This window comes from Onychostoma macrolepis, chromosome 06 (genome assembly GCF_012432095.1).
Source record: "Onychostoma macrolepis isolate SWU-2019 chromosome 06, ASM1243209v1, whole genome shotgun sequence".
In the NCBI taxonomy this organism is placed as follows: Eukaryota; Metazoa; Chordata; class Actinopteri; order Cypriniformes; family Cyprinidae; genus Onychostoma; species Onychostoma macrolepis.
In genome coordinates this window covers 8050220-8077616 of record NC_081160.1, presented here as the reverse complement: position 1 = coordinate 8077616, position 27397 = coordinate 8050220, and the positions used below count along the sequence as shown (strand labels likewise).

General features: G+C 38.8%; 2 protein-coding genes across 2 annotated transcripts; one reads left to right on the top strand and one right to left on the bottom strand.

The window, feature by feature from the left end:
* The first annotated feature begins 315 nt into the window (after positions 1-315).
* On the top strand, positions 316-3270 carry sumo3a (small ubiquitin like modifier 3a). The gene is made up of 4 exons (XM_058778728.1): positions 316-478; positions 1383-1511; positions 1708-1779; positions 2390-3270. Exons 1-4 carry the CDS (start codon positions 458-460, stop codon positions 2450-2452), a joined length of 285 nt encoding a protein of 94 aa, XP_058634711.1. The 5' UTR covers positions 316-457; the 3' UTR covers positions 2453-3270.
* On the bottom strand, positions 2937-26013 carry abcc6a (ATP-binding cassette, sub-family C (CFTR/MRP), member 6a). The gene is made up of 31 exons (XM_058778727.1): positions 25919-26013; positions 24988-25164; positions 24413-24538; positions 21006-21143; positions 19207-19326; positions 17926-17987; positions 17676-17807; positions 17001-17207; positions 15936-16113; positions 15033-15194; positions 13720-13812; positions 12500-12703; positions 12180-12326; positions 12006-12093; positions 10969-11038; positions 10736-10862; positions 10216-10392; positions 9865-10032; positions 9569-9761; positions 9149-9230; positions 8865-8973; positions 8564-8771; positions 8169-8479; positions 7809-8008; positions 7439-7565; positions 7044-7145; positions 6745-6891; positions 6224-6382; positions 5929-6095; positions 5583-5777; positions 2937-4960 (listed from the first exon to the last, which is right to left on the bottom strand). The coding sequence occupies exons 1-31, from the start codon at positions 25958-25960 to the stop codon at positions 4852-4854; spliced, it is 4527 nt and encodes a 1508-aa protein (XP_058634710.1). The 5' UTR covers positions 25961-26013; the 3' UTR covers positions 2937-4851.
* Between the last annotated feature and the right edge of the window lie 1384 nt (positions 26014-27397).

Genomic DNA, 27397 nt, shown 5'->3' with positions numbered 1-27397 from the left:
AATATTGTCCTGTCCTAACAAACCATACATCAATGGAAAGCTTATTGATTCAGCTTTCATGTGATGTATAAATCTCAATTTCAAAAAAAAATTGACCCTTATGGTTAGTTTTGTGGTCCAGATTCACAAATGAGGAATTATGGCTGTCAACTACAGTTGTGTCTCATGTAAAAGCAATATGTACATATTAATTAAAAATCAACTAATTCATTAGCCCTGATGTCAGGACCTAAAAGTACATGATGAGCACAGGCCTGAATTTCCACATAAATTCGCGGGGAGCTTTGCTCGCTCCCGCGAACTACAGGAGAACCACGTGACCAGAAACCAACCAATCGCTGATAAAGTAGGTAAAGGAAAGCGCGTCCCCGTCGGCAGCTGTGTTGCTCTACAGTGTGGAGAGCGCATCTTGTGTTCAGTATATTTCCATAATACAGACCAACAGACACCTGCAAAAATGTCCGAAGACAAGCCTAAGGTGAGCATCCGATTTGTAATTTTGCCGTATTTTGAAGCTTCGCTCAAAACGAGCCGCGTGACGCCGAGTTATAGTTTCATTTTGTGCAACCTTGCTGATAGTCAGATTGCGCATTTATGCGGGAGAAAGGCGGTCGGCACGCAATCTTTGTCTTGTTTTCATACAAACGCCATCCGTTTTTAATTTGCAGGTTTGTGTTTTTATTAAAGCGTGTTTTAAATGGTCCGTTAAGCAGATGCTCATTCAAAGAACGCCATTATTTATTACGCTCCGGTGTAATTCAGCGTTTGCGGGTTTTTCTTTGTGAGAGCGGAGTGGCGCTGACCGGCCACGTTACGCCACTGGCGTAAGAAAATGCCGCAAGAACAGCGGAACGGAATAGAAAACAGCGTCGGAGCGCTTAATTGTCGTCCGCCATTTGGACGATAAATAAACGGATACCGTGTATTTTCCACGCTAGTCAAAAGTATTCAGCCAAGAAGTTTGATTTGGTTAATCTGTCGGTTACGGCATTGAGCTCCGAGTTGCACCTCGCTGCGCCAGATGCTTAAAAATGGCGCACAGAGCTGCAACAATGTTTGACTAAACGGCTAACATTTTGCTGCTGTATTTGCATGTCTGTTTTTGTACGTCTCGTTCGCTTCGCTGTTGCTGTTACTACTGAATAGTTGGATGTCCTGAACATTATTATAAAATGTATTTTTAACCCCCCCTCATTTCACTTAGTTCTTAAAAACTTAGCATCCACTACTAGGCCTTGTTCACTGCTTAAGTTATAGCCTTCCAAGGGCCTCATATCATATTCTACAGCAGGATTGTGTTTCATGTATCTCATATGTGTACATTTTGCACTAATTGATCTTCCCTGCCTTCTCATACATGTACTTTATTATTATTGTTTCAGGAGGGAGTGAAAACAGAGAACGACCACATCAATCTGAAGGTGGCGGGACAGGATGGCTCGGTGGTCCAGTTCAAAATTAAAAGGCACACGCCACTCAGCAAATTAATGAAAGCATACTGTGAGAGACAGGTAAGGCATCTCCACCAGATCAGTAATCGTGCTCATGGTAAACCCTGGCACTCAGGACTGCTGCGTGGGCTGTCCATGTGAGTCACTGTGATTTTGGAACAAAACGCATGTAGAACTCCATATTTATTTGAAGTATTATTAAAATTCTATAATATATCCAGTTCCAAGACTGATGTAAATACTGCTTTTGTTTCAGGGTTTGTCGATAAGACAGATTAGATTTAGATTTGACGGGCAACCAATTAATGAGACAGACACACCGGCGCAGGTGAGTAAAAGTGCCCCTTTTTTGTGACGAAATCTCGTGTTATTGTAGTGCTATTTGAATACTAATATAGTATTAATATTTTGTATTGGCTTTTCTGTTGGTTTTTCATTTTAGTTTCAGTAATTGTTTTTGTCAGTTTATTAGGGTTCTTTTTATTTTTCTGTTTTAGTAATTTTAGTCCTTTAAACAATTGAGAAATGTTGCCTTTACAGCTAACTAAAAATGTAGGTTTAGTTTACTTTAATCTACTTTTTATTTTATTTCAGGTTTATTTTAGGGGGGTTTTTTGTGTGACCAGATGATGATTGAATAATAAATATAATTTTGATAACCTAATTGGGTAACACTTAACAGTAAGGTTCCATTTGTAACATTAGTTATTAACTATATTAGTTAACAATGAAAAATACTTCTAAATCATTTATTAATCTGACTTAATGTTAATTTCAACATTTACTATTGCATTAAAAATGTGAAGTTGTATCTGTTTATATTAAATAAAGCCTCCCAAGTTAACACAAACTATCAATAAACTGTAATATTTAATACTGTAAATGTATTTTTTGTTGTTTGTTAATGTATTACCTAATGTTAACTTTGCATTTGTTAGTTGGAGATGGAGGACGAGGACACGATTGACGTATTTCAGCAACAAACTGGCGGCTCCTGCTAAAACTCCACATCACCTGGACCCCACACTTATCTATTTTATTCCTCATGATGTTTCATTGATGCTTTCACATCGTTTCCCCTTCTCTTTCTCTCTCTTCTGTCATCTCTAGCTTTCCTAGAGTGGGCATCACACATGTGTTTCCAGTAATATTTATATGCGAAATGGTTAGACAGCTACTGTGTTGGGGAAACAAACTCAAGAAGGCTGCCAGAGGGCGTAGTTGTTCAGAATATCCACACCAGCCACCATGCAGGGTTTTATGTTGCTCCAAACACTCATTCACTCGACAAGCCCCAGGAACCGTTCATCCCCTCCATAGTATAACTGCCCAATAAAAAGTGAGGAAGCATAGGGTTTTTTTTTTTTTTTTTCACATTTCAATTCTTAAGAGCTTTAAGTAGGCCTGTTTCAACTCCGATTCTATTTGACTGTATGTGTTGTAGAAATATGTTCAACCAGTGTTGTATTCATCTGCCTTTTAATGGGGCTACTTCTCGTATGAGCTCGCTGTAGGGATGGTATCTGTGAACCATCTCGGTGGAGGTCGATTAAAAACGAAGAGACTGAACACATGATACAATTTACAGTCACCCTTTCTGGACCAAACCCCAAAGATGGTACTCGATTAGCAAATAGGGGCAGGATTACACCAACTAGTTCTGTGTTTATACTTTTAAATGTCTGTAGAAATATATCCATTTACCATTCCTATTTCCTCTTGAGTGTTGGTTGAGGAAACAGGAATGACCTAAAAAGACCAATATATCTTTTTTCCTGTTCATTACTTTCTTTTCCTCCTTTTTTTTTTTTTTTTTTTTTTTAAATCCCAAAACTATGACCAGGTCTTGAAGCAAAACAAAAGGGAATCCTTTCAGGCTTTGAGGTGATGTGTCTGTCATCGCTGACAAGGACTGGTCTGATTTCTTTTAACATCTCTTGCCCTCCCACTGTAATTCATATGGTTGAAAGGGAGAGAGAGTTTGACTCAAAGATTTCCAGTTGTTGTCATCCTTCTGTACTGATATGTACATTTTTTTTGTTGTCCTTTACTACTGTAAACAATAAATATAGTTTGGTACTCATTTTTTTTTTTTTTGCTGAGGCTTGTTCATCATGTCCAAAGAGTGTTTTTTTTTTTTTGTTTGTTTTTGCGCAATTGTTTAACAGCATGTTTTTCAGTTTGTCATCAAATATGAAGCCTGTAGAAAAGCTTATAGAAGCACAATGACGCATCTTTATCAAGATGTCGAAAGTTTCTTTATACACAGTTATTACATGTATAAACATACAAAACATGAGATGAAGTGTCAATAAAGATTAAATATAAAATATAAATAAAATCTGGAGTGTCACAAAGGCACTTGAATGTACATGTCACACATGTAGCTTTTTGCATTGTCTTACAAGACGAGATGCAGTGTCTTTTCATGTCCACTTTTAAGATTAAAATATATTTCTAAAAATCTACAGTTACAGAGAACAAAATGCTTGTAAAACACTTTTCTTACACTGAAGTGCAAAACTGCTAAATAAAAATCTTGCCTTCAGAATGGTGGTGAACAATATTTTCTTGAGATATTAAAACTCTTTGATCGGTCAGCAGTAATGAAGTCATGTAGTATTTTATTGCGTACAGGTTGCATGTTCTTTCATCCAGCCATTGTTGTCCCTTGTATTTGTTTACTTTGGCTGAAACGAACAAACACCACAGCGTACTTCGGCAACTGTACTGTTTTTCTCCCTAAACCCTCTCGTAAAAGCTTTAATTAGTGTCTGAAAGGGAGTCTGGAATTTTTCAGGGAATTTTAGGTCAAGTATATGTGGCAATATGTTTGTAAACATATTTGTCCTCTTACGTGATTCTATACATAACTGACGGTCTATGAAGAGAACTAAGAATCCACTAGAGCTTATAGAATTATCTTCATTGATCTGTAATTTAACTGTGCAACAACATTAACATGTTAGCTATTCACATTCATGTTCTTTCACCATGGATGCTGTGGCACAGGCAGAACAGACTCTTTCCTCCCTAATTGTTTTGCGTATTTAATTAGGTGCCATATTTACAGGTTTCCATCAAATACACCGTTCTGTAACCCTACAAATAGCTTCTGGCAGGAAAGTCTTTTTCTCATTCTTCCTAAGCGCTGCATAGTGTTACTATGCCCATGGAGATGGCGAGTAAACCTGAGTAAACACTTACATCTTCAAATTTAACAGGCAAACCATTTTCGTTTGTGGGGAAGTGTGTGATTCAAGCGTCTGGTCTTTTCCCCTTGTGAAGCACCAGCTGTATTATTGGGATGTCTCTCTGTTCTGAACTGAGAAATGGAGAGTCTGCAGATTCTTTGCTTTCGCCACAAGGAGGCGCAAGAAGACAGTCGATGTGTAAAGTCTTATAAAAGCCCAGCTTCCCTGCACATGTAGTAAAACTGGCCTCGTTTTGCAATAAGGTTACTGGGCGAGTCCATCTCGACGATATGTCCTTTATCCATAACAATCACCCTGAGAGAACAAAAATAAGGTAAAACATTAACAAATTAATGTGTAATAGGCAAATAAAGTAACGAGGTTCCCAAACTGTAGCGACGTCCTTAAAAATATGTATAATAGCGCTAAATTTTCCTGTTTGGTCACGTTAGTATTAATAAAACATTACATTATAGCTAATATGGTCATTTGGGCAATTATAATGAACATTTGGGCTGTCAGATAAGAGTTTAATTTCATAAATTACGCAAGCTGACTGTAGAGTTCATTAGAATTGAGTCACGCAAATGAATGGATGACTAACGTTACATTTTACGACTTGTAAGCAGCTAATGCAGTCACTTTCCAAAACTCGTCTCATTATAATGCGGTCACATTAATGCCAAATTTGTCAATAGTGTTGCAATGAAGAGATAATTGCGTGACCAACTTAAAACGCTGCGAAATCTTAATAAATTGTCCTCGTGTGAAATTGCCAATCGCATGGATTCCTCCTATTGAAGTGACTGGATTTCACACAATGGTACAACGGTAAATGTGGTTGTTTTTGACCCCTCAAACAAACAGAACAATGTTCGTGAATGCCACAGAGAACAATTTGGGAACCACTGTTCAATGGCTTCGTAAAATGACATACTTTGTGTAATCCATAATGGTATTGAGGCGGTGCGCGATGGTAAGAACAGCACAGTCCTCAAACTGGCTGCGGATGGTAGACTGGATCAGGGTGTCTGTCTCCAGGTCCAATGCAGCTGTGGCCTCATCCAGCACCAAAATTTTTGTCTTTCGGAGAAGAGCTCTTGCTAGACAAACCAGCTGCCTCTGACCAAGACTGCAGGAAGAGAACCGTTCACCATTGTTACCATCCAAAATCTCTACTGATTAAAATGTCTTAGCTGCAACTTGCAGGCCACTGGTGAAAATGAAATAAAAAGACCACTTTTTAGTTAGTTAAAATCGTGAAAGATTTTGGATGCATTTACCTGAGATTTTCTCCTCCTTCTGAGCACTCATGATTGAGCTTATCTGGAAGTTCAGACACAAAATGTTTAAGGTGAGCCAGTTCCAAGGCATTCCACACTTCCTCATCAGCATAGGCATCGAAGGGGTCAAGGTTCATACGGAGAGATCCTGAAAACAGCACTGGGTCCTGGAAAGACATTAAAATTGCAAAACAGATTTGTGAGGAGTTCATAATAATTTGAAAAAAACCATTACATGAAGTTATGTATTATAGAGTAATTTTGGTTCCAAGTGGAGTATCTCAGCTGTACACACTTGTGGAATGATGGTGATGCGGGATCTTAGATCGTGAAGCCCGATCTCTGCAATATTGATTCCATCGATGTAGATCTGTCCTTTTGCTGCTTCCAAGATCCGGAAAATTCCAAGAGCCAAAGATGATTTTCCTGCACCAGTTCTTCCCACAATACCAATCTGAAAGGATAAGGAACCAGAGAGTAAGCCTGCGGGAACGTTTTCAACATAGCTTGACTTCCAGACAAAGAAATTATGGAACTATTATGCAGGAACACTTTGCATTACCACAATCCCACCAAATGTTTGTCAAGCATAATTACAGCAATGTACTTTGAACTTTCACCGTATATCCTAGTTAGAACAATAAAATGGTTGTAGTAATTGATGACATTTTTGGGCGAGCTACTTCCTCGAGGTCTACAAGAATCTAAACTTGTTCAAGAGAAATGAGGCGAGGTATATATCATTCATAAAAATAGACAGCAATAATATTTTAGAGTAAATGTTGATGTAGAATACTTCAAAATCTTCACTTGTACCTTCTCCCGCTCTTTGATGTGAACAGAGATGCCCTTCAGGGCCAACTCCAGGCCTTTACGGTACTGAAGGCCATAATCTTGAAATTCTATGGTCCCTTTTTGAGGCCAAGATGGCGGTAAAGAACTTCCCTCTATGCTCCAAGCTGCCTGTAAATAACGATAAAGACAGAAAAAATGCTTGCTATTACTGACCAGCAAAGAAAAAAATGATTTACAACTGGAAGTAAAGGTTGATAAAATTAACTGTTAAAAAAAAATAAAAGATTGAATTTTGAGTTATGCTATACAGCCACACTCACTTCTTTTGGAGTGTCTGCATACTCTTTCACTCTCTCAACTGATACAATGTTGTTCTCTACATCCGTCCATGACCTTACAATCCAGCTCAGGAAACCTGTCACCTAAAAACAGCAAACAAAAATGTAAACTAAATTATTATTTTTTAAAACAGTCCATAAGGATGGCATGTGATTTGTCTGATCTAACACAGACAAATAAATAATGTTTACATTTTCTTCTCTGAATGTTAATTTGAAAAAGGTTGACCACAAATGAAAGCTGCACCACAGGAGATCTTGTGCAAGAGTGAAAAGCTTTTTTGGTTTGAGGGTGAACATTGCAAGAGCGAGACTGCCACGTGAAATATATCTGATAATGTCAGATTCTGCATAGAGACATTTGAAATGATTCGCACCTGAAGTGAATGAGACACGGCCAGACCGACCATCCCAGGGCTCAGGGTTCCTTTTGCCATCACAGAGAGAATAGAAGCAGCAAGGACAATGCCATTACCTAGAAACTCCAAATTCACACCCAGCCACCTGCACAAGAAGACATCCCAGAACAAAGTTAATATCAATATCATGCAATCGATATCTATGTTACAGGATGCCCAAAACCGTAGTATATTAAGGTGCCATAAAATTGCATCAGCAGTGTTTTTAAATGGCTGTTCCAGTCCATTGCACCCACCTAGTTGTTTCTGAATACAAGAACATTTTTGATATTTTTTTCTGAATGTAGATGTTATTGCGATTGTAAAACAATTTTGAGCAGTGCCTCACCTTGTGGCTACAAAACGGGGAAAGTAAGCTGTTTGGTTGTGATCCACCTTGTGATTGACACCCATAATGAAGCGTGACTGCTCATTGAATGCCCTGATGACACTGGCACCCTGCACTGTCTCGTTTAAATGCGTGTAGATGGGAGAGCGACTCACTGACTCCAACCGCCGCAGCTGGCAGGATGTGGCCACGTAGAAACTCTTCAAGGTTGAAAAGAGTGAGAGAGATTATCATCAAAACCATAATGATTTCAATCATTGCTTCTGAATTCAGGTACCGTTGGTTCAGCAGATGGGTTCTAGACAGTTCTAGCAAATTAGCCTTCTTTCCTTAACCCCATAAATGCAGATTCGGGCATACCTGTATGAAACCATAGAGGAACCCCATAGGAAGGATGATAACGGCTGCGAAAGGAGTGGCCATCAACACGATGATACAGACTTCCATCAGTTTGAAGAAGTAACCTAGCATCATTTTCAGCCCATCAGGGATCATATTGTCTATGGCATCTATCTCTTTAGCAAAACGATTGAGGAGGTTGCCACTGGGAGTGGACTCGAAGAACGACATAGGGGAGTGAAGCACGTTGTTCAGAAGTTCCAAGTGAAGATGGCGGGAGGCGATGATGCACCCTAATGAGATGGCCACCGTGGTACCAAATATGGCAATTCCTAAAACAAAAGAAATTCAAATCAGTTTAGTTTACTTGAATCATAACTTGATCTGTTGAGGTAAAACACTAAGACTCTGCTGACCTTGAGCGAAGCCGAGAGCTCCATAGACTCCCAGTTTCAGAGCCGTGTTTAATTGAGTGCCGTTGATGACAGGCTGATCAGCCCACAAGCTTAACCAGTAATTATAAGACAGAGATGCTGCTTGTTGGAAGGCATACAGGAATACAATGGAAACTATCAACGGCAAACCAATAGTGCGGAAGTATTCAATGTACATCTCAAGTTTGACCTATTGGGACAGAGGGAAAATTGAGATCATAAGCCAAACTTATGTGGTCAATAGAAAGAAAATGTCATCAAGTTTTAGGATAAATATTCTTACTCTGCCAATCCGTGCTTTATCAACCTTAGTCAGTTTGCCCAGGTCTTCTTGGATGTGGTCCTCATCAGAATCGGGCAGTGGCTCAATTGTAATACTGTTGGTGTCACCGCTAAAAGAGAGTTTGAATCAGTCTTTATGCTTCTCATATTTGGTGAATAACTTAACAAGCGCTAAGTGCTGCAGACATACGTCTAAAAATATCAATATCAGTGTCATTTCCTGTTTTCTGCATCATTTAAAGTCATATTCAGTAACACCGAATAAGCAAATTTAAAATCTCATACCTGATAAGCTGCTCTTGGGACAGATCCCTGGAAAATGGCATGTATTCAGTAACACTCAATCTTACGGACAGTCTTCTGGAGCCTGCAAATGTATGGATTCAACATAAAATGATCAATAATACTGAATCCATAAGTTTTTTCACATTAAAACAACATTTGGATCTGACATATCCCTTCTGAGAAGATCACCTTAAACCGCTATGAAGTTTCATACTAGTCCTGGTTGCTTTATGCAGAATGGAGACTGGTGTAGCTTAGAGTGTAACACTCGTTTAAGCAGGGCAACACCAGAAAAACATGCTGTGCACCAGACAACATTGCTTGATTCTCTGGTGGAAAAGCCTGGTGGGGACACCAGCATCCACAACAACTGCATATATCTTTTCAGCTAGTATCAATGCCTGAACACAGTAATATTACCTCTTTGGGAGGCCTCTGAAAAGCACTCTTTCCTTTCAGAGCTTGCAAAGGTGTGGATGAAATCAGCAAAAGCACCATTCCGGTTCAGAAGTTCTTGATAGGAGCCTCGCTCACTGATCTCCCCGTCCACCAGAACCAGAATCAAATCCGCCTGAGGCAGGAAGCTCATTCCATGGGTCACCAAAACCCGTGTCTTTGAGAAAAAGAAATGTTGAATGTTAGATGTTGGAAATGCTGAGGAGATAGAAAATTACCCCCCATTCCATCCGTAGTGTAAACACTACAGTGATAGTCACCTTGTCTCTCAGTATGCCTCTGGGTCCAATGACTTTGTTGAAGATGTGCTGACCAACATGTGCATCCACCGCAGACAGGGGGTCATCAAGCAGGTACACGTCACCTTTCCTGTAAACAGCACGTGCCAGGCTCACCCTCTGTTTCTGTCCTCCAGACAAATTTAAACCCTGGCAAAAAACAATGTAGAAGCTATTTTTATCTCACTGCATATCAAGATTTATATACAGATGCATGCTCATTCATGATTGATCTCATGGATGCTTATTGAGCCTATTGAATCAATCTGAATCATGGAAGTTTAGCTCATACAAGCTCAGTCCTCTACTTTGGGTGAAGTACGATGGTCTCACCTTCTCTCCGATCTCAGTAGCATCTCCTGCAGGCAGATTGTCCAGATCTGGCAGCAGGGCACAGGCTTCCAGCACCCGCTGATACCAGCTTTCCTTTTTTTCCCGTCCAAACAGAATGTTGTCCTGCAGACTGGCATTTTGGATCCAAGCTTGCTGGGGAACGTAGGCAATTGAGCCCTATATTGACAGGAGCAAAGAAATGCTAAGAAGACAATCAGCTGTAAGGATGAACTATTTTGCACTTTGAAATTTGATTAGTGGCCTTGAAATAGTGCAGAATATGAAATAATCTGGACTCTTTTCGAATTGCTAAAACTTTGTTTATTTCCACATTTAAATCTGATTTTCAATGTGGTTTCAGACTTTTGTACCTCTTGAATTTGATAATTGTAATACGTGAGTCTACTCTGAAAGACAGGGCTCTCATTATGGTCACTTTCTGTATAATCATAACATGCCATTCAAAATCATATTTCATAAAATATATACAATGAGCGTTATGGTTGATTAATGCAAGTACCTTGACTGAGACTGCCCCGCTTCTTTTTTCAGTCTCCCCAAGCATGGCAGAAAGCAGCGAGGATTTCCCACTGCCAACATGGCCGACAACAGCAACCAGTGAACCACAGGGAACTCTAACGCTGATCCTGCTCCAACACACAGAGTAAGTGAGGGGGATGTTGCTTAAACTTGGACACTTATTGCCTGATTGTGTATTCAGGAGTCTTGTGGAAACTTTCTGGATAATGATACCTTTTTAGACATGGGGGGCCATCCTTAGACCAGCTGAAGGTTCCATTCTCAAACACTACACCATCCACATCTGACAAGCAAAGAGGAACAATCAAAGAGCAAAAGTAAATCATGTAATATCATGCCTTAATCGCTTACCATAACATGCAATTTATGAAGGCAGACTATCTACACAAACACAAATTGTTCTGGAGAAAAGTGCAGTTGAAATTACAGAGATCGCTTCTGGGAAACTAGATTTCTTCTGCAGCTTGTGAAATTATAGACTCACTTTAATTACACATTCTAATTAGCTTTATCTTCACAATAACAGTTTTCACAAGCTATCTTGAACAGCTTTGATGAATGCCGCCCACCACTGTCCCCCAATCAAGTTTCTTTGTATAATAACTGCTAATCTGTATGCTTGAGCGTTGTTCATGGCAACATACCAGTCATACTTTAATCATTTTTCTATACCAACATGTCTTTTTATGTTTAAAAAAAGAACTTTGAATTCGGGAAAACATGTTGCAGTGTAAAAAAATAATTAGAATAAAATAATACAAAATATTTAAAAGTGATATAAAAGTTATAAATAGTATGTTGACTAATAAGTCCATATAAATGTAACTTTGATTTCAGAGTAAATAAAAATGTATAATTGAATACTGTAATATTGTAGCAGTGTTTATTTTGTCACAAGGCTAATCGTTTTTTTAATGAACCGTTGTTTTTGTGCAAGGTCTACGCTGATAAAATAAAATAATATTTTATGTAGTAGGCTACACTGCATTCACATGCAGGCGATCCAGTAAGTTTTCAAAGATCTCTAATTGTTTTTGCCAGTGAGAGGAAGTGAGACATCACTGCCATCTAACTGTGAAATTTAGAGTCTATTATCAAACTGTTGTTAATCTTGCTCTCACTCATATTTTTACTGACAGACGGAAGTGAGGGGCAGAGGGAAAGTCTCACAGGGTACAGACAACATTCAGTCTGTTTTTAGCCTTACTCATCTATTGCACAATAATGTTTGTCAACAAGTGATCTCTCACCGGATTTAAAGGATTCCCTTGTCACATTTTCTGGTTTGAGTTCATCTTGACAAAGAAATTTCCCCAGACGTTTTAAAGAGACAAGAGCCTGCAACACAAGAATAATTTGTATTGTATTTAAAAATAACTAAATACAGACACCATCATTAAATAATCAGGGCAGAATATTCTCACCTGCATGGTTGTGCTCATGGCAAAAGGAAGTTGGCTTAGGGGGGTTTTCAGTATGTTGATAAGAGCCATTGATACAAAGATTTTCTGAGCATCCAGAACATTCTTATCATCAATGAGCACATAGACGCCAAACATGGCAAAAGCAATCTGGCAAAGAATGGAAATTGCAGTCAAAAAAACAAAAACAAAACAATATCACTGACCTAGAGGTAATATATGTTTACAATCATTACTTCTATCATGTAAATGTAGGTTTAGTTCTTTCCCAAAAACGGACATGTGACCTGAAGCATTACTTAAGAATCTGTTATTTTTCTCACCAGGAAGGATGAGGAGTTGAAGGAAGCAATAGAAACAGAGTATAAGATCTGTGATTTCTTCAGAGTTTTAAGCTCCTTCTCTCTGTATCCCAGGACCTGCTCCAGAAAAGCCTTTTCCCAGGCGTAGAACTTCAAAATCTTGATACCATTCAGAATCTCATTCATTAAATTGACCCGTCCATCCATGTACTTCATTTGTATCTCCTGTGGAATGACCAGAAAACAGGAAACTGTCATTAAACGCGACAAGTTTTGTCATGACACCACTAAATCACAGTATATATATATATATATATATATATATATATATATATATATATATATATATATATATATATATATATATATATATATATATGCATATATTTTTTATTAATTTATTTTTTGGTTATTTGAAGTCTGACTACCCATCTAACAGAGTGCAGCATAGCTGGTTATCAGCATATGTTTTGTTTTCATTTTCTGATGTTCCTACAAGGCTTCTTGACTAACTGAACCAGTAAAACTTTCTTGGTCAACCACCAATACCATTAACCATCTTTTGCCGATGAACGCCAATTAGACCAGCATCACACCAATTTGGGCTGGTCTTTTCAGCAGGATGATCTAACACTTGAATGACTGATACTGAAGAAGGCAATAAATTCCTAATTGCATGTTAAGATATTCTAGAACACAATAGCTATGAGCTGAGAGATTGACTCAATCAGTGGCATGCCAAATGTCTGTTGTTTTCTGAAAAGAATATGTAAGTTTTATTTGCCATTTGCAGGCATTGTGGTTACTTCGCTTCGGAGGAAGCATGGGGAACTTCAAAGGAACAAGAGAAGCTTGAATCCAACCCGCACACCCACGCTCTGCTCACTTCACTATCTAAACCAGCTGTGGACCCTTCACGCTGACTTTCTTTAGCACTCATTCACAGCGCTCCTCTACGGTTTTGTGGCTCCGAAAGAATTTTAGTGGGTGAGATAAACAAGGAAATAATTTTCATCTCCTTTAATGAGAATCTGATTCAGATATTAATCAGACATTAAAAATAAATGTACTTGCCTCCAAGGACTAAAATACTTGGCACTGCCGTAGCTTGCAATACAACATATCTTTGAGGTATGGAACTTGCAGTATGTTTTATTGGAGAGTAACCTCTTTAATCATGACCTCAAAGAGCAGATGGGTGACAACACTTGAATCATGGATGAGTTACAACATTACAGTACCTGGAGTTTGCTTCTCTTCCTTGCAATGAATCCGTTCAGAGGGAAAATGAAGATCACAGTGGCAATGCCTGCTAGAGCAGATGGTCCTAAATGCTGAAATAAGTCAAACAAGACAAATGTTCAAATGTCAAATAACTTTAGATGCCCCCAATATTAAATATGTTAAATTAATGAAATGGACACCAAAAATAATAAATTATTATTATAAAACATTGTACATTAATCTACACTATTTCTCTACTGACACTTAGTATCAGTCAGTCAAGCATTATAATATAATATTATGATAATTTTATATTATATGATGATATAACTTTAGTAATTAGAATAACCAAGTATGAATGAATATTTGTCATCAATATAAAATGCCCTAAGGATTAATGAGCCGCTGGGTTCATGAATATTAATCACGTTGTCTGCGTTCGCTCGAATTGATTTGCTGAAATTAAAACAGGGACGATAATAGGTGAGCGCCAGCCAATGAGATTGTCGTTTGCGCATTAGTTCCGCCCACTACTGGAGAACCCGGCAGTTCTTAAAGGCTGAAGAATTCCAAAGGAACTCCGTTATTTTGACAGGAAAATACAACAAAGAATATCGTTTACATGTAGCGCGTCAATTCTGCATGTTATGAAAGACTCTCTTGCTCTGTATCTTTCTTTGCGTGCGTGTATGTGAGAGAAAGAGACGGCGAGTCGTGCGCTTCACACTAGAGTTTATGGTACGTCAAATACAGCTACACTGCGCATCCATTCAGTTGAACTGAAAAATTAAATTCTAATAATATAATTAGTGCTGGGCAACGATTAATCTAGATTAATCTCATCCAAAATAAAAGTTTTTGTTTATATAATATATCTGTGTGTACTGTGAATATTTATTATGTGTATATAAAGACACACACATACAGTATATATTTTGAAAATATTTACATGTATATATTTATATTAATATAATTTATATGATATATAAATATATTTAATATATAAACATAACACATTTTTTTTTAAAATATATACATACATGGGTGTGTATTCATATATACATAATAAATATACACAATACACACACATATATTATGTACACAAAAACTTTTATTTTGGATGGGATTAATCTAGATTAATCGTTGCCCAGCACTAAATATAATATAGTAACGCCACATTTTATTGTCAGTAACGGTAACGGCGTTGTAACGGGGGAAACAGTCATTCGTTTGATTACGCGTTACTGAAAAAAATAACGCCGTTAGTAACGCCGTTATTCCCATCACTGCTGGAGTGGAATAAAAAATAAGCAAATATACGTGCCCTCACCTGCCAAAGAAAGAAGAGACAGAGTGTGACCTCAATGGGTGCTAACCACACTGCATTGAAATACACCACAAAATCCATCAGCTTCTGAGTATCAGCAGAGACCAGATTGACAATCTCCCCCACTGTGCATGTTCTGCGTGCTGCGCTGTTCATGACAAGAGACTGAGGAAAAACAAGATGGAAAAACAAAAGGATTGATTAAAAATTGGACTGACTCCCTTTCATAAGGGCATTTGAATTGACTTGAACCCTAGTAAAAAAAGTAATATATTTAAAATACATTTATTTCATACTAAGTATAGTTCAAATCTATTAACATATTTATTGACAGATAACTCGAGACCTACTGATATAAAGATTTTAATGAAACTTTATTTGGAGTATTACTTGTGCACAATGCACATTTCTTATTAATAAGCCTAAAATGTGTTTTAATGTCACTTTTGATGAGGATTGTATAATATCGCCCTTTAAATGCAAAATATGTGGACCTAAAGTATACTTGCAATAGTTCCACTTTAATGCACAATCAAATGCACTAAGTATGTCTTTAATTGGACTTCAGCACTACTTCTGCACAATTAAAGTGCATTAAGTACAAAATTAGTTCATGACTTTTGAAAAGTACAATTGCAGGGCATTTTATTAAGTACATAAATATGAAAATGTATTTGTAGTATACTTGGCATGAAATAAATGTATTTAAAATACAAGTGTAAACTTGTCACACTTTACTTTCAGCCCATTTTGAAGCCAATTTGACAATTCTAGGAAATTTCATGGTACATAAAATGTTTTTTTTTTATGCCTCTGAAACCATTTCTGTACATACCCTCAAAAATCACAAACTAATCACAGAATCATATGTTCTAAAAAGGTTTTTGTGCAGGTGAGATGGCCCACCTTTCTGTAGACCAGACCCATGACAGCTGTTTTAACCCTCATGCCCACAGTAAAGCAGGTGTAGGTGTAATGGTGGTTGAAGATGGACTGCAGGCAGGACAGGAGGAACATAAGAGAGGCGTAGAAATAGCCCTTCCACAGCGGAGCATCCTCATCCTTCATAAAGCCTAACAACAAACTTTAAAAAAAGAGAGAAAATGGTTTGAATGAAGGCACTATATAGTACGTAGAAATTTGCTGATTTCTGATGTAACTAAGCATTTGGCTAGATTCCTCTGTAACAGACCACATCCAACAATTATGGTTAGGCTCAAGGTTTACAGTAGCGCTTAAACCCACAGCTTTCTTTGAAAATGTTTTGAAAATGAAGACTGGTGGATTTGTTGAGCCTAACAAGAGGTAGCATGTTCAACTGGAAAAATGTTTTTCTGAATGCTAACCAAATGCTACAAAATCCACGTTGGTTACTCTGAGGGCAGAAAACCTTGTATGTTTCCACAGTTCCCACCAAAGTCCACCTTTTTTGACAGTGGATCCCAGTACAATACATGTACTTGCTACAGTCTGGATCTCCCTGCTCGCTGAGAGCTGACCGAACCTCCCATTTAGCTGGCTGCTTGCCTATAGTAACCACAACCCCGACAGTGTTCCTCTACCCTCCCCGAAGCTAACACGTCTACGGCGGACAGAATGCTGTGGTCATCTCTAGCTCGCTCAAGCTTTCAGACTTGAAGCCATAATTGCTTCTCTGTGGGCATAAACAGCATGATCTCTGTCTGGCTAGTATGGCGTCTCTGACTCAAGCACCTGCTGCACACTGCCACTTCCTGTTTTCATCCCAAGATATTGTGAACCGTAAGATGTCTCTTCTAAAAATATTTTGATAACCTAGCAAGCTGTCTTTAAAAGCACAGAGGGGCCATCTGTGTTTATTTGAAGGCAGAACTTCTCATAAACACAACCCAAAGCCTAACTTATCCTAGATATACCAAAAGCCCAAAGTTTATGAACTTAAACTAAGGACTGGGCCAAGATGACTCATTAAATCTGCTTTGACTTTCTCACCTTAGAACCTGTGGAACTGAAAACATGAAGGCATCGTGGACCATGATGCACAGCGTCCCTGTTAGGAAGTAGGGTCCGAAGCTACGCGCGAGTGTCCGTAAGAGACAGAATCCCGAACTCTGCTCCTTCTGAATCTTCCGGAGAAACTGGGCCTGCTCTGGTAGTCGAGATCCCAAGGCAATACTGGTGCTTAGGTGGTTCTCCTGCCTGTAGATGAAGAGGCAAACGGACATGTGCGTAAGGAATTGATGCTAAAGCCTAAATGCAGTTGTTAAGCTTTTTAATACCTCTTTGTAAGTTGTAATTGAAAACAGAATGACATTAAAACATCCTGTGCCACAACGCAAGTTTCCACAAATTGTAAACTGCATGGGACCTCTGACATGTGAGGCCTTAAAAGAGGATTTCAGAGGACTTGAAAACACTGTATGTTTAAAACAGAAAAGTGTTAACAAGCCAACCAATTGACACAATCCTCCTGTCTCGACTGTATACGCAGCAGGCTCCTTTTGACTCATTTTAGGTCTGTCTCTTTTGTGGGCATCTTTCAGATGGAAATGTGATTGCATTGATCAAAGCAGCATGAGGATCCACAGCAACATGGACAAACAATATAAATGTGCTTCAAAATGTCACGTGTGGGAAAAACTTGTCTGTTATTTCAATAATACTTACTGCTGTAATTTGGTGCGCTCCGCTGTCCATTCTTCTTCCAGGTCAGATATTATCTTCTCAGATGTATCCTCTTCCCTCAGACTCCACAGATCTTCTGCTTGCAGAGGAGAACGGTAGCCCTTAAAAATCAACCTGGAAGCACACACAACACAAACTAAATGCATTACTTTCACTGTGACTGGACCAACAAGTATTTAAAAGAGCATTTTCACAAATTATAAATGGAATTCAAAATCATTTAATTCCCTACCCGCTGAACCACCAGAAGAGGATCTTGGACAAGAATGATGCATCTTGAACAGGACATGCATTCTGAGAAAAGAACAAGAGCAAGTTGGCTACAAATTCACTATATGGGCAAAAAGTACAGAATGTGGATTAAATATATATGAAATAAAATAATGCTTACAAACTCAAGGAAAAAAATGGTTTGACAATAGGCCAACTAGAAATACCATTGGGTCCTATCTTCCAATAGTCATTTGGCTATAATTTATTGACTTAAATTTGCCCACTTTAACGATAACATTAAAATGTATTGTCCGATACTGATACCTAGCAGTGTCTTCATTGGAATAACCAAACCAAACATGTTAATTAAAATATGATAGAGGTACAATTATATCATCAGCTATAACAAGGATAGTTGAAAACAGTTCTCACATTATACATATAAATAACCAGGTGTGTAACTGTCAACAGTCAGTTTTCGAAAGAAGAGTTTCACAGTTTTGCTTTCTTGGATGGAGAAAGGAGTGGTTAGAAATCATATTTGGCAACAGTGAACTCACAGTAAACAGAGAAACAGTGTGAAAATATCTGAGTAAGAGTGGTAGACCTCTATCTGTGTGTGTGCATGCCTTATGTGCCACTGTAACACACTTCCACCCACTGCTGACCTCAGTGCTGCCCTCTTGCCCATACAGCCATCCACCCAAACACTCACTCTCTCTCCCGCCTCCTCTCCGGAGGTCTCACTCTTCAGGATGCTGTGAATAACCCTACACAGGAAGTGACTGAGCCAGGACGGGATCAAGGGGTGTGGCACCGACGTCTGTGGCTAGAACCTCATCACAAACACACTAATTCCTCTCTGAGCTTGTTTCCTTGTTTTTCTCTGGAGGAGAACAGTCAGATGGACCACTATCTCACGAGATGTCTGGAGATTACGTTCTGTGTTGCTCTGTGTGTAATTTGCATACATAACAACCAAACAGTGGGCAGAATGAGTCAAGAATTTAGTTTAAAAAAAGGATATATCATTATCCGGGAAGGAGGACCACAGAGTGTCCATGTTGATGAGTCAAGCTGACTGCCGAAAAACATCTTTTTTATCCAATAGCTAATATCTAAGTGCTGCATGCTTGTGGGAGACAGTAGTTGAGTATCCTACCACCATTACCATAATTCACTTCAAAATGGTGGGGTTGGGTTCTATATTACATAAGGACACTGGTAAACAACAGAAATTCACCACAGGATTGTTTGTGATGGATTATTTTAGCTGATGAAGAGTTTGCTCCATTCGTACCTTGAGGATGGCTTTGCCTGAGGGTGCCCGGTCTGCAAAACAGCTGAGGAAGAGTTGCGCCAACTGCAGGGCGAAGTACGAGAAAAAGGCCAAATACCGCACAATATCCGGAGAGAGACCCTGAAAAGCAGAGACACCAAAATCAGCAGATCACATACAGATTACAGAAAAAAGAGAGTGCAGGCTGACTTCCCATTTTAAACGAGTACCACATCCAGGGATTTCCCATAATGTACTGTGATGTTATTCCAGTTCCGATCCGCAGACTTCCCAACATGCTGTTTACATGCTGAACATTCTGTTCTTATGGAACTCCGAACCAAGACTACACCTTGAAGGGCTTGTTTACTGAAGACATTTCGAAACGTCAGTCAGAATGTCATGCGAGAACCCCCTGACTACATATAAGAGCTAATTGGTGGAGAAAGCAGAAGACATGTTGTTGTTTACATGTCAGTGAACTAATGATTAATGTAAAAAATATGATCTGTTGTTTATTCTGTAAGAAATCAGGCAGTGCTACAGTGCAGAGTCCCTTCTTACTTTGCCTAATGTCAGAAGACATGGGTGTGCACGAGCATTAACAACATAGTAAAGCTTATTTTGAACCGTTAAGGCAAATCATGGTGAAAACCAAACTCTTTAATGGCCTGCTTTATATAAATGAATTACGTATGAAAAGAGCCATAAAAGGCCTCAAGTCACGCTACAATCTGGAAACTCATAGATTGCTGCTGTTCAAGCCTCCGGCCACTATTTGCTGGTGAGGAGCCAAAGTAGCTATATTTACAAAAGCTTCACATGTGCTGTTCATATGCTGCTCATGCATTTCTACACATATAGTAGAAGCTAAATTTGTCTTTCTGGTGTCCTGGATATAGCGTCCTGGCTTCACTATTGGAGCGCAAACCATGTTGAGACAAATCTGTAGTAAACATCCCTTTGGACGTCGAGACCCTTGCCAAGATAGAGGCTTTATTCTTAACCACACCACAAAATAAAAAAACAAGGCCAGAGTGGTTTCGGCGGTCACAATGTAGGTTAGTCAAAATGTCTTCCCACTCTTATTCAAGCATAAAGTCAGCATGCCAGTGAGAAATATGCTTATCTGTCTTTATGTTTGACCCAGTTGTGCATGATATGGGTCAAAAATGCCTAATTTCTAAAACTGGTAAACCTGTTTTCTTGCTAGCTGTGTTATTGTCCTTGGGCTGAAAAGGACTGTGTGGCATATAAAATTGCTTAGAATCATTGTACTCTGGCCTGGTTATTGACATGGCACATAAAAATGTTTTGAACTTTGAAATGTTTCATGCATTTGATTTTAATTATTTAGTTAAATAAAATAATTAGCTTAACCCAAGTGAGTTGTTTACCTAGTTTACATCAAAACAATATTCATACTATACTTCCACATACTGTAAGATTCAGTAGGGGTAAAAGGACACTCACTGACATATGTTTCAAACTAACACCTACTTGGACTTCACCTGAACTCATGATATGAATGTGACAAACCAAGTCCAAACCTGGAGTGCTAAAAGTAGAAACTGCTGGAATGCTGAGCTTCTGTGTGTTTGTGAGCGTGTGCTGCGATGTATTTTCTTGTGCATGTGTGGATATATATCTGTGACTCTGTATGCATCTGTGTTTGTCTGTATGTTTTCATGTGTGCACCTGTGTTTCGTCAATATGTTAGTACACCCATATGTGCAGGGTTAGTCCAAGGTTTTGTGAATTGTAACGTGAAACTGAAAATCCCCAGATTTGGGGTCTGTGTCAGTTGTCATTTCTCTCACCTGATCCACAGCCAGCTGGACCTTTGCATGAAGCGGAATAAGGGAACAGACCACGCCCAACAACCAGAAGAAGAACAGGAAAACAGAGGAACGGCATCCTCGCACTCTCTCCCAATGAATCACGCACACAGCTAACACCTGTCAAACACACAGCCGTTAATAACATTGTTCTCATCTGCTAAAATTACAGCCTGCACAAAACAAGTGATAAATAACTTCAAAAAGGAGCCAAATTACAGAATGCCCTCTTCCTGATGAGTATCTATTGAATGATGCAAGTTTACTTTAAAGGTGAAGCATGTAATTTTTTCAATGCTAAAATACTTTCTCTTTTTCCCGGCTTAATTCATTTGTAGGCTCCGCCCCAAAAAGTGTAAACATTGTGGTTCTGTTTTAGTGACCACTGGTGTGAGTTGGGGGTGGGACTGTCTGTTTGGCCGACCAATGGAAAACTGGGAAAGTGTTCCGGGAAACTTCATTACTTCATCATTTTTGAAATTACACATTTCACCTTTCACTCTAACTCATTGTGAAAGTCTTTAAATAGATTTAATTACATTTAATAGATAACTACTGAGGCCATGTCCTTTAGAGAGAAGAAAAAGCAGCAAGCAAAATTTAATCCTGTAAAACAAATACCCAACCAAGAAAAAAGCATACATGCAGGTTGCATACAGCTTAACTCAGTCAATTCAGCTTTTGCAATGTATATGGATAAAACATGAAGCATCTGAGAACTGAATTTAAGTGGAAATGGACTTCACTTTTAAAATTGTACTATGCTTTTGTATTATCCATCATTAAATTTGTTTTGTTTTTGTTTGAGCAGTTTTGTCGAGGTTATATTGGGATTTCCCTGTCTACCACCACAGCTGTCTCCTCTAATAAAACAACAAATGTAAAGAGTGGCCTGTGTTGATCCCACATTTCTCTTAATTACTGGGACTTTTCTTCATCCAAAAACATTCTCCATTTCTCAAAACTAGACTGATCTCAAGCTTGATGTGATGTTCAGTTGTTGCTGTATCTCCTAGGTAGCGCAAAACATCGTTTGATTACGTAAAAAGCAGCCTGGTGCGGTACAGATGAAGGATCAGGACTGGGCCCAAAGACGCCTCCTCAAAACCAAACCAAAACCATATAACCTCAGATAAATGAGGTGAAACCTTTAAAAGGAACTCCTAATCGCGTCCTAACGAAACACGCCTGCGGAGGTTTTTGCGCTACCTGGAAACAGAACACGTAAACCACATGCAACATCTGCATTGTTGATGTTGTGTTTAGACCTTACGTCTTACGAAAATAAGCCATGACTTCTCCTCTGGACAGTGGGAGGAAGCCAAAGCTTGTAATTATACCGGAGAGTTAAGAGCGATAGAAGACAGAGACAGATCTGCTTCCTGCGGCTTAAATGACAGCACGCAGTGAAGCCAGGCACAGCTTATGCTGGGTAAAAAAAAAAAAGTAGCCAAGTATTCCAGCAGACTTCAGCTCCACACAAGGACATAAACCAAAAACTCAATTTGGGGGCCAAATGTAAAAGATTTCGGCATCAATCTCCACATCATTTTCACAGGTTCGAGAACAGGTAAATGTCAGATTAAAATAAAAATAATGATCAAATGATGAAGAGCATTTTAAAGAGCCATTTCAGGTTTCTAAATCTGATGGACTGATGGCATACAGTCCCAGGAAAGTATGCTAGACTGCAGTAGTCTGCTGCATTTTCCACAACCTAGTACTCACAACTAACCTGAAAGATGGGAATTTGGGCAAATTTGGTGTTCTTTTAGTGATTTAGGTGCTACAACAATCCAGACAGCGTGTGTAAATAAATTGCAATTGGGGGCGCAATTCATTCTTTGCAAATTCTCCCTCTAGGATCAGTAGAGTTGTGGTGGCTGTTGCTTTCTAAACTGCTCATTACATAAGCTTATTACACAAGAAAACCCATAGGTGGTTGGGCAAGGCAACGAAGCAATATTTTTATAGAAATTAAAAGCAATATTTATGCACCTACTTAATAAAATCTCCAAAATAGTTATTGAGGTTTGATACCTACATTCCAGCACTTCACCAATCTATGACAATGCATTATTTCACTCGGTGACCAATTAAGATCACAATCTGTTGTGAAGAAAGAGGGCTTTTAAGGACAAGATCCCACTGTTTAACTCTTTGAGTGTTTTTTTCTTTGGCATTAGCCAGTGTTGACTTAGGTGTCTGGGGAGACCACGGATGGATCATGAGTCTGGTTTGGAGCCCGTCTCTGCAGGATGCAAATGGAACATGCGGACAGAAAGCGATGATGAGATTGTGTCCATTAGGCAATGTGTAGGTGTGCCCCTAACCTAGTTCACCTCAGAATGTTACACTCTATTAGATGAAAACAGCTCCTGCTGTGTAAGGGTTTAGGAGGCATTTTGCAGACATATGCAGGCGTGTTGAGAAATGAATTATGGGAAGGAAGGCTTGTAGGAGGGGAATGAATGAAGCTTAAATCTTTAATGTACACTCGTGTATGTGGCCCCATGCATACATCATTAAGGCTTAATATGGGATGCTGGTGTTCCCACTATAGGCTTCATAACTATCACAAAATAAAGATCCACACACTGCTGCAGAATTCCCACAATTCTACTTGATGTAGATCCTCTGGATCTTGAGAAGGTTCTGCTTCATTAATTTGCTGAAATGTCTGACATTTTGTCTAAAGTCGGATGGACGTACATTCTCTCCTTTTTTAACTAGCTTCATCAGCAAGACTTCCTTGGTCAACCAGCTTAAAAAAACAACAACAACACTAATCAACCGAATTCACTAGCTAAGATTTACATGACTATTCTTGTCAACCCGCTATAATTAAACACTGCTAACATGGGTAAATCAGTCTAGATTAGAATGGAGATTCATTTTGGTCTAAACTTGTCTTTTCAGCAAGACTGGACAACATATTCAATTTTAAAGGTGCATTAGTGAAATTTTGCAGGCAAAAAGTGATTAAGTCACTTTCAAACCAAGTAGGTGACCAACTTTAACTCCCTGCAAAATTTGCATGGGGTAATCTTTCAAATTCATGCGAAATTCCTGATTGTGTGGATTCTTATTCATATTTAAATTAATGGATTCGCCAGCAATTTGCTAACAATTTGTCGTAAATATAACCACACCTTAAGCCTGGGCAGCAATTTTTAAAAATGAAATAAAAATAAATCAGAGATAAAATGAAGCAAGTTATGTAACAAAACCAAGAATTGTATTGTTCCTTACATTCATTGGATGAAAACATCAGATTTGGGCTAATTTTTTCATTAATAAACAGTTCTATGCAACTTTTTACCCTGGCTTCAGCTTGCACTGCTACATATTTCTTATACAGTAAGTATAGAGGCTAGGGGTTACATTACCACGGTGAGACTACGAATGACGGGACTGAGCAAGAAGACAAGGTGTTGCTGGATTTCCTGTCTTCGTTCCAACAGGATGTAGAAGAATTCCACAAAACCAAAGGACGCCAAGAAGAACCCCAGCAACTGTAAAAGAGCAGAGGAATACAATTCATATCAGGGTGAGAACTGAGTCACTCTCCCGGAAGCTCCGGTGGTCAATGACTGTAGAGAAGAGGTGCGATTTACATTATGATAAGACTGGATAGGAATCTGTGTGACTCTGAACAAACGAAGGAACAACTGTATTTCAAACAAAAGATTTTTAGAGCGGAAGAGTGAAAAGTGACATCACAGCTCACCTCACCAGAGTGCCAACCGCACTCACACTGCAAAAACTGTGGCTACACACATCACTCTCTCTTTTACTGTCTTCCTTGGTTACTAAACCATGAACTCGACCCCTCAGTCTACCCAGACCACCACATTCACTTTGTTTTAACACTCTGGTTTGGGTTTTATAGCCCACAAAGCTGGTACGTTTGAGACCCGAACAGGCTTGTATAACATTAATGGGTCTTAGCGGTCTGTCTCACCAGCTTGGCACTGCAGAGTGAAGAGAGGGGCAGCCGACCTCGGCCATGGCAGTACAGATGAAGGCAGTAGAATGGAGAGAGGACCCACAGGTAGATGCACGGAGCCCACACCAGGACTGTGTTCTGGAAGCAGTTGCTCACTTCAGGTTTATGCGTGTACCATGTCTGGTTCCAGTCCTAGAGATGAAGGAGAGGGTGTGCTTAACTCTTCAACCAGTTATATTATAATTGACAGTCTGCATTCTTTCATTGGATCAACATTTTCTTGATCCAAATCCAGTCCACACAGAAACCAGATATGTCCTGCATGTTCCAGAACATCTCAAATAAGGTTATAATTTTGAACATTTTGAGCTTTGTTTACCATATTGGTCAATTTTTGCTTCTTATTGTTTATCTTGGCCAAGCTCATCACTGACTTTCTCTTATCTCTTTCTGTTACTGGGTGAGAAACAACCGAGTTTCAATTAAGTCTTGAGATTGGACTAAATCGGTGTAATTGAAGGAACAGATCTTCCAGAAATTCTGACAGCTAAAGAAGCTTGTAAAATCAGTGTATTAAATTGCCATCTGCTAGCTTGTTTAAAATATGAAATGTTATGTAAAATAAATTACATTCCAAACTTTGACCACAGTGCATCATCTTAACTTAATGTGACACATTTATTAAATATTCCACCTTTAACTGACAAGTCATAAAATGCAAGAACATCAAAAAAACACATATATTCTGGTTCTCAGGTTCTTGAAATATAATGTTTCCAAAGTACTTTCCATATAAATATAATTTATAAATATAATTAGTCTTTACAGGTATAAATGTAACATATAAAATCTAAATTAAATTAACTGTATAGACATATTAAGTATATATATATATATATATATATATAATATTCAAGATTTAAAGTCACATAAGAAGTTTGCTCACCCATAGAGGGTCAAGTCCGCTTAGACTGCATAAGGTATCCATTCACTCGTCTGGTCCTGAAGCTGTACCTATCCCTGCTGTGTATCCTGGTGTTTTAGACTGTTCTGTCACTCTGTGCTGTGTCTGAGTCAAACTCTCCTTTCGTCCTGGGATCTCCTACACACTCTCTTTCACTTTTGTTACTGCCTGTTTCTGAGAGTGTCTGGAAGTGTCTGCTTTTTGACCACCAGTCTGACAGCTGCTTAGGTGGGTGGTTATATTCACTCTCTCCTCCCAGCAGTCTTCCTTAAACTCTCTGTCTCTCCCTCCTTCTCTATTTATCTTCCTCTTTACCCGACTCCCACGTACTTTAGGTTCTTTATCAAAACAGTACTGTGGTTTTTGCAAAGTTCTCTGACACCACCCAAAAAAAAATCCCCACCCTTAACATAGTCCTCTCCTCTCCCCCTCTCCGCCTCCTATAAAACACCATCACTCTCATTTTCCTCCAAGTAGTCACCTCCGTCTCTGTCCAAATGCAAAAAGGGCTGCTAGTAGCACTCCAGTGCTATTTGTTTGTCTTTATAGAAGTGCTATATTTCAATTTTCCTGCATGTACCTGAGAAACATTTAGTAAGATCACACACAACCAAGCACCACACTCTCCACTTTGTGTTGTGCATTTCATGTCCAGAGGGACTTACGGTACACTTAATGCCCACACTCAGTCCAGCCTGGAATTCAGTACCTTGCCTAATGGCAACATTTATTATCAATAGTGGGACTTGACTCAACAATCTTTCAGTTAGGCTACCATTTCATATCATAGACTAATGGTTCTCAACTAGTGAAGCCAAAATTGAGTTAAAAGGGGGGTGGGTGGATTAAATAAATAAATAAATGGAAATAATTAAGGTCAAATAACTAGGCTATATTTACCGTAAAATAAGCTTCACTTCCTGGAAGCTAGACAACTTGACCAGTTGAATGCCCTCATCTATGAAAACTATGAACAAAACTAAACTAGATATTTTAAACGTATTTCTATTCACTATTGTACAATAAACTATTTTGAAAGCTGCACTGGGTCACCACTCATTGCCCAATGCAAAAGCTGGGTCCTGACACAAAGCCAGTTGAGATCCGCTTCGCTTAGATTATACAATTTTTTGACTCAACTAAGGGTATAGACTGGTCTCATTCACTAATTATCCTGTACAATTTGCGTATGCATGTATGTGAGTAGGGAAAAGTTCTCATGCAGAATTTTCCGCCATATTCATAACAGGTGCTCAAGCATTTCAGTGTTCCTCATTCATCGAGCCTCATGTCCATAAAAGGGCTTTCCGTACAACCTTACCTTACCTCTCTCTCCCTCCCCATCCCCCTCGCATTATGGTTGTCTCTCGCACGCAGCGTTGTCTAAGAGCATGCGCAGTCCCAGATCTTCAATGATATTCAATTTCTATTAGTATAGTTTAAAAAATTGCATAACATTGT

Bases quoted from the DNA above. Each gene is read 5' to 3' on its own strand.
- sumo3a (XM_058778728.1), top strand. From the start codon at position 458: ATGTCCGAAGACAAGCCTAAG. The intron at 479-1,382 runs GTGAGCATCCGA...TTATTGTTTCAG, and splicing joins TGTCCGAAGACAAGCCTAAG to GAGGGAGTGAAAACAGAGAA. The intron at 1,780-2,389 runs GTGAGTAAAAGT...TGCATTTGTTAG, and splicing joins AGACAGACACACCGGCGCAG to TTGGAGATGGAGGACGAGGA.
- abcc6a (XM_058778727.1), bottom strand. From the start codon at position 25,960: ATGGATACCTTATGCAGTCTAAGCGGACTTGACCCTCTATGG. The intron at 12,094-12,179 runs GTGAGAATATTC...CTTGTGTTGCAG, and splicing joins CCATGAGCACAACCATGCAG to GCTCTTGTCTCTTTAAAACG. The intron at 8,009-8,168 runs GTATGCCCGAAT...TCAACCTTGAAG, and splicing joins TCCTCTATGGTTTCATACAG to AGTTTCTACGTGGCCACATC.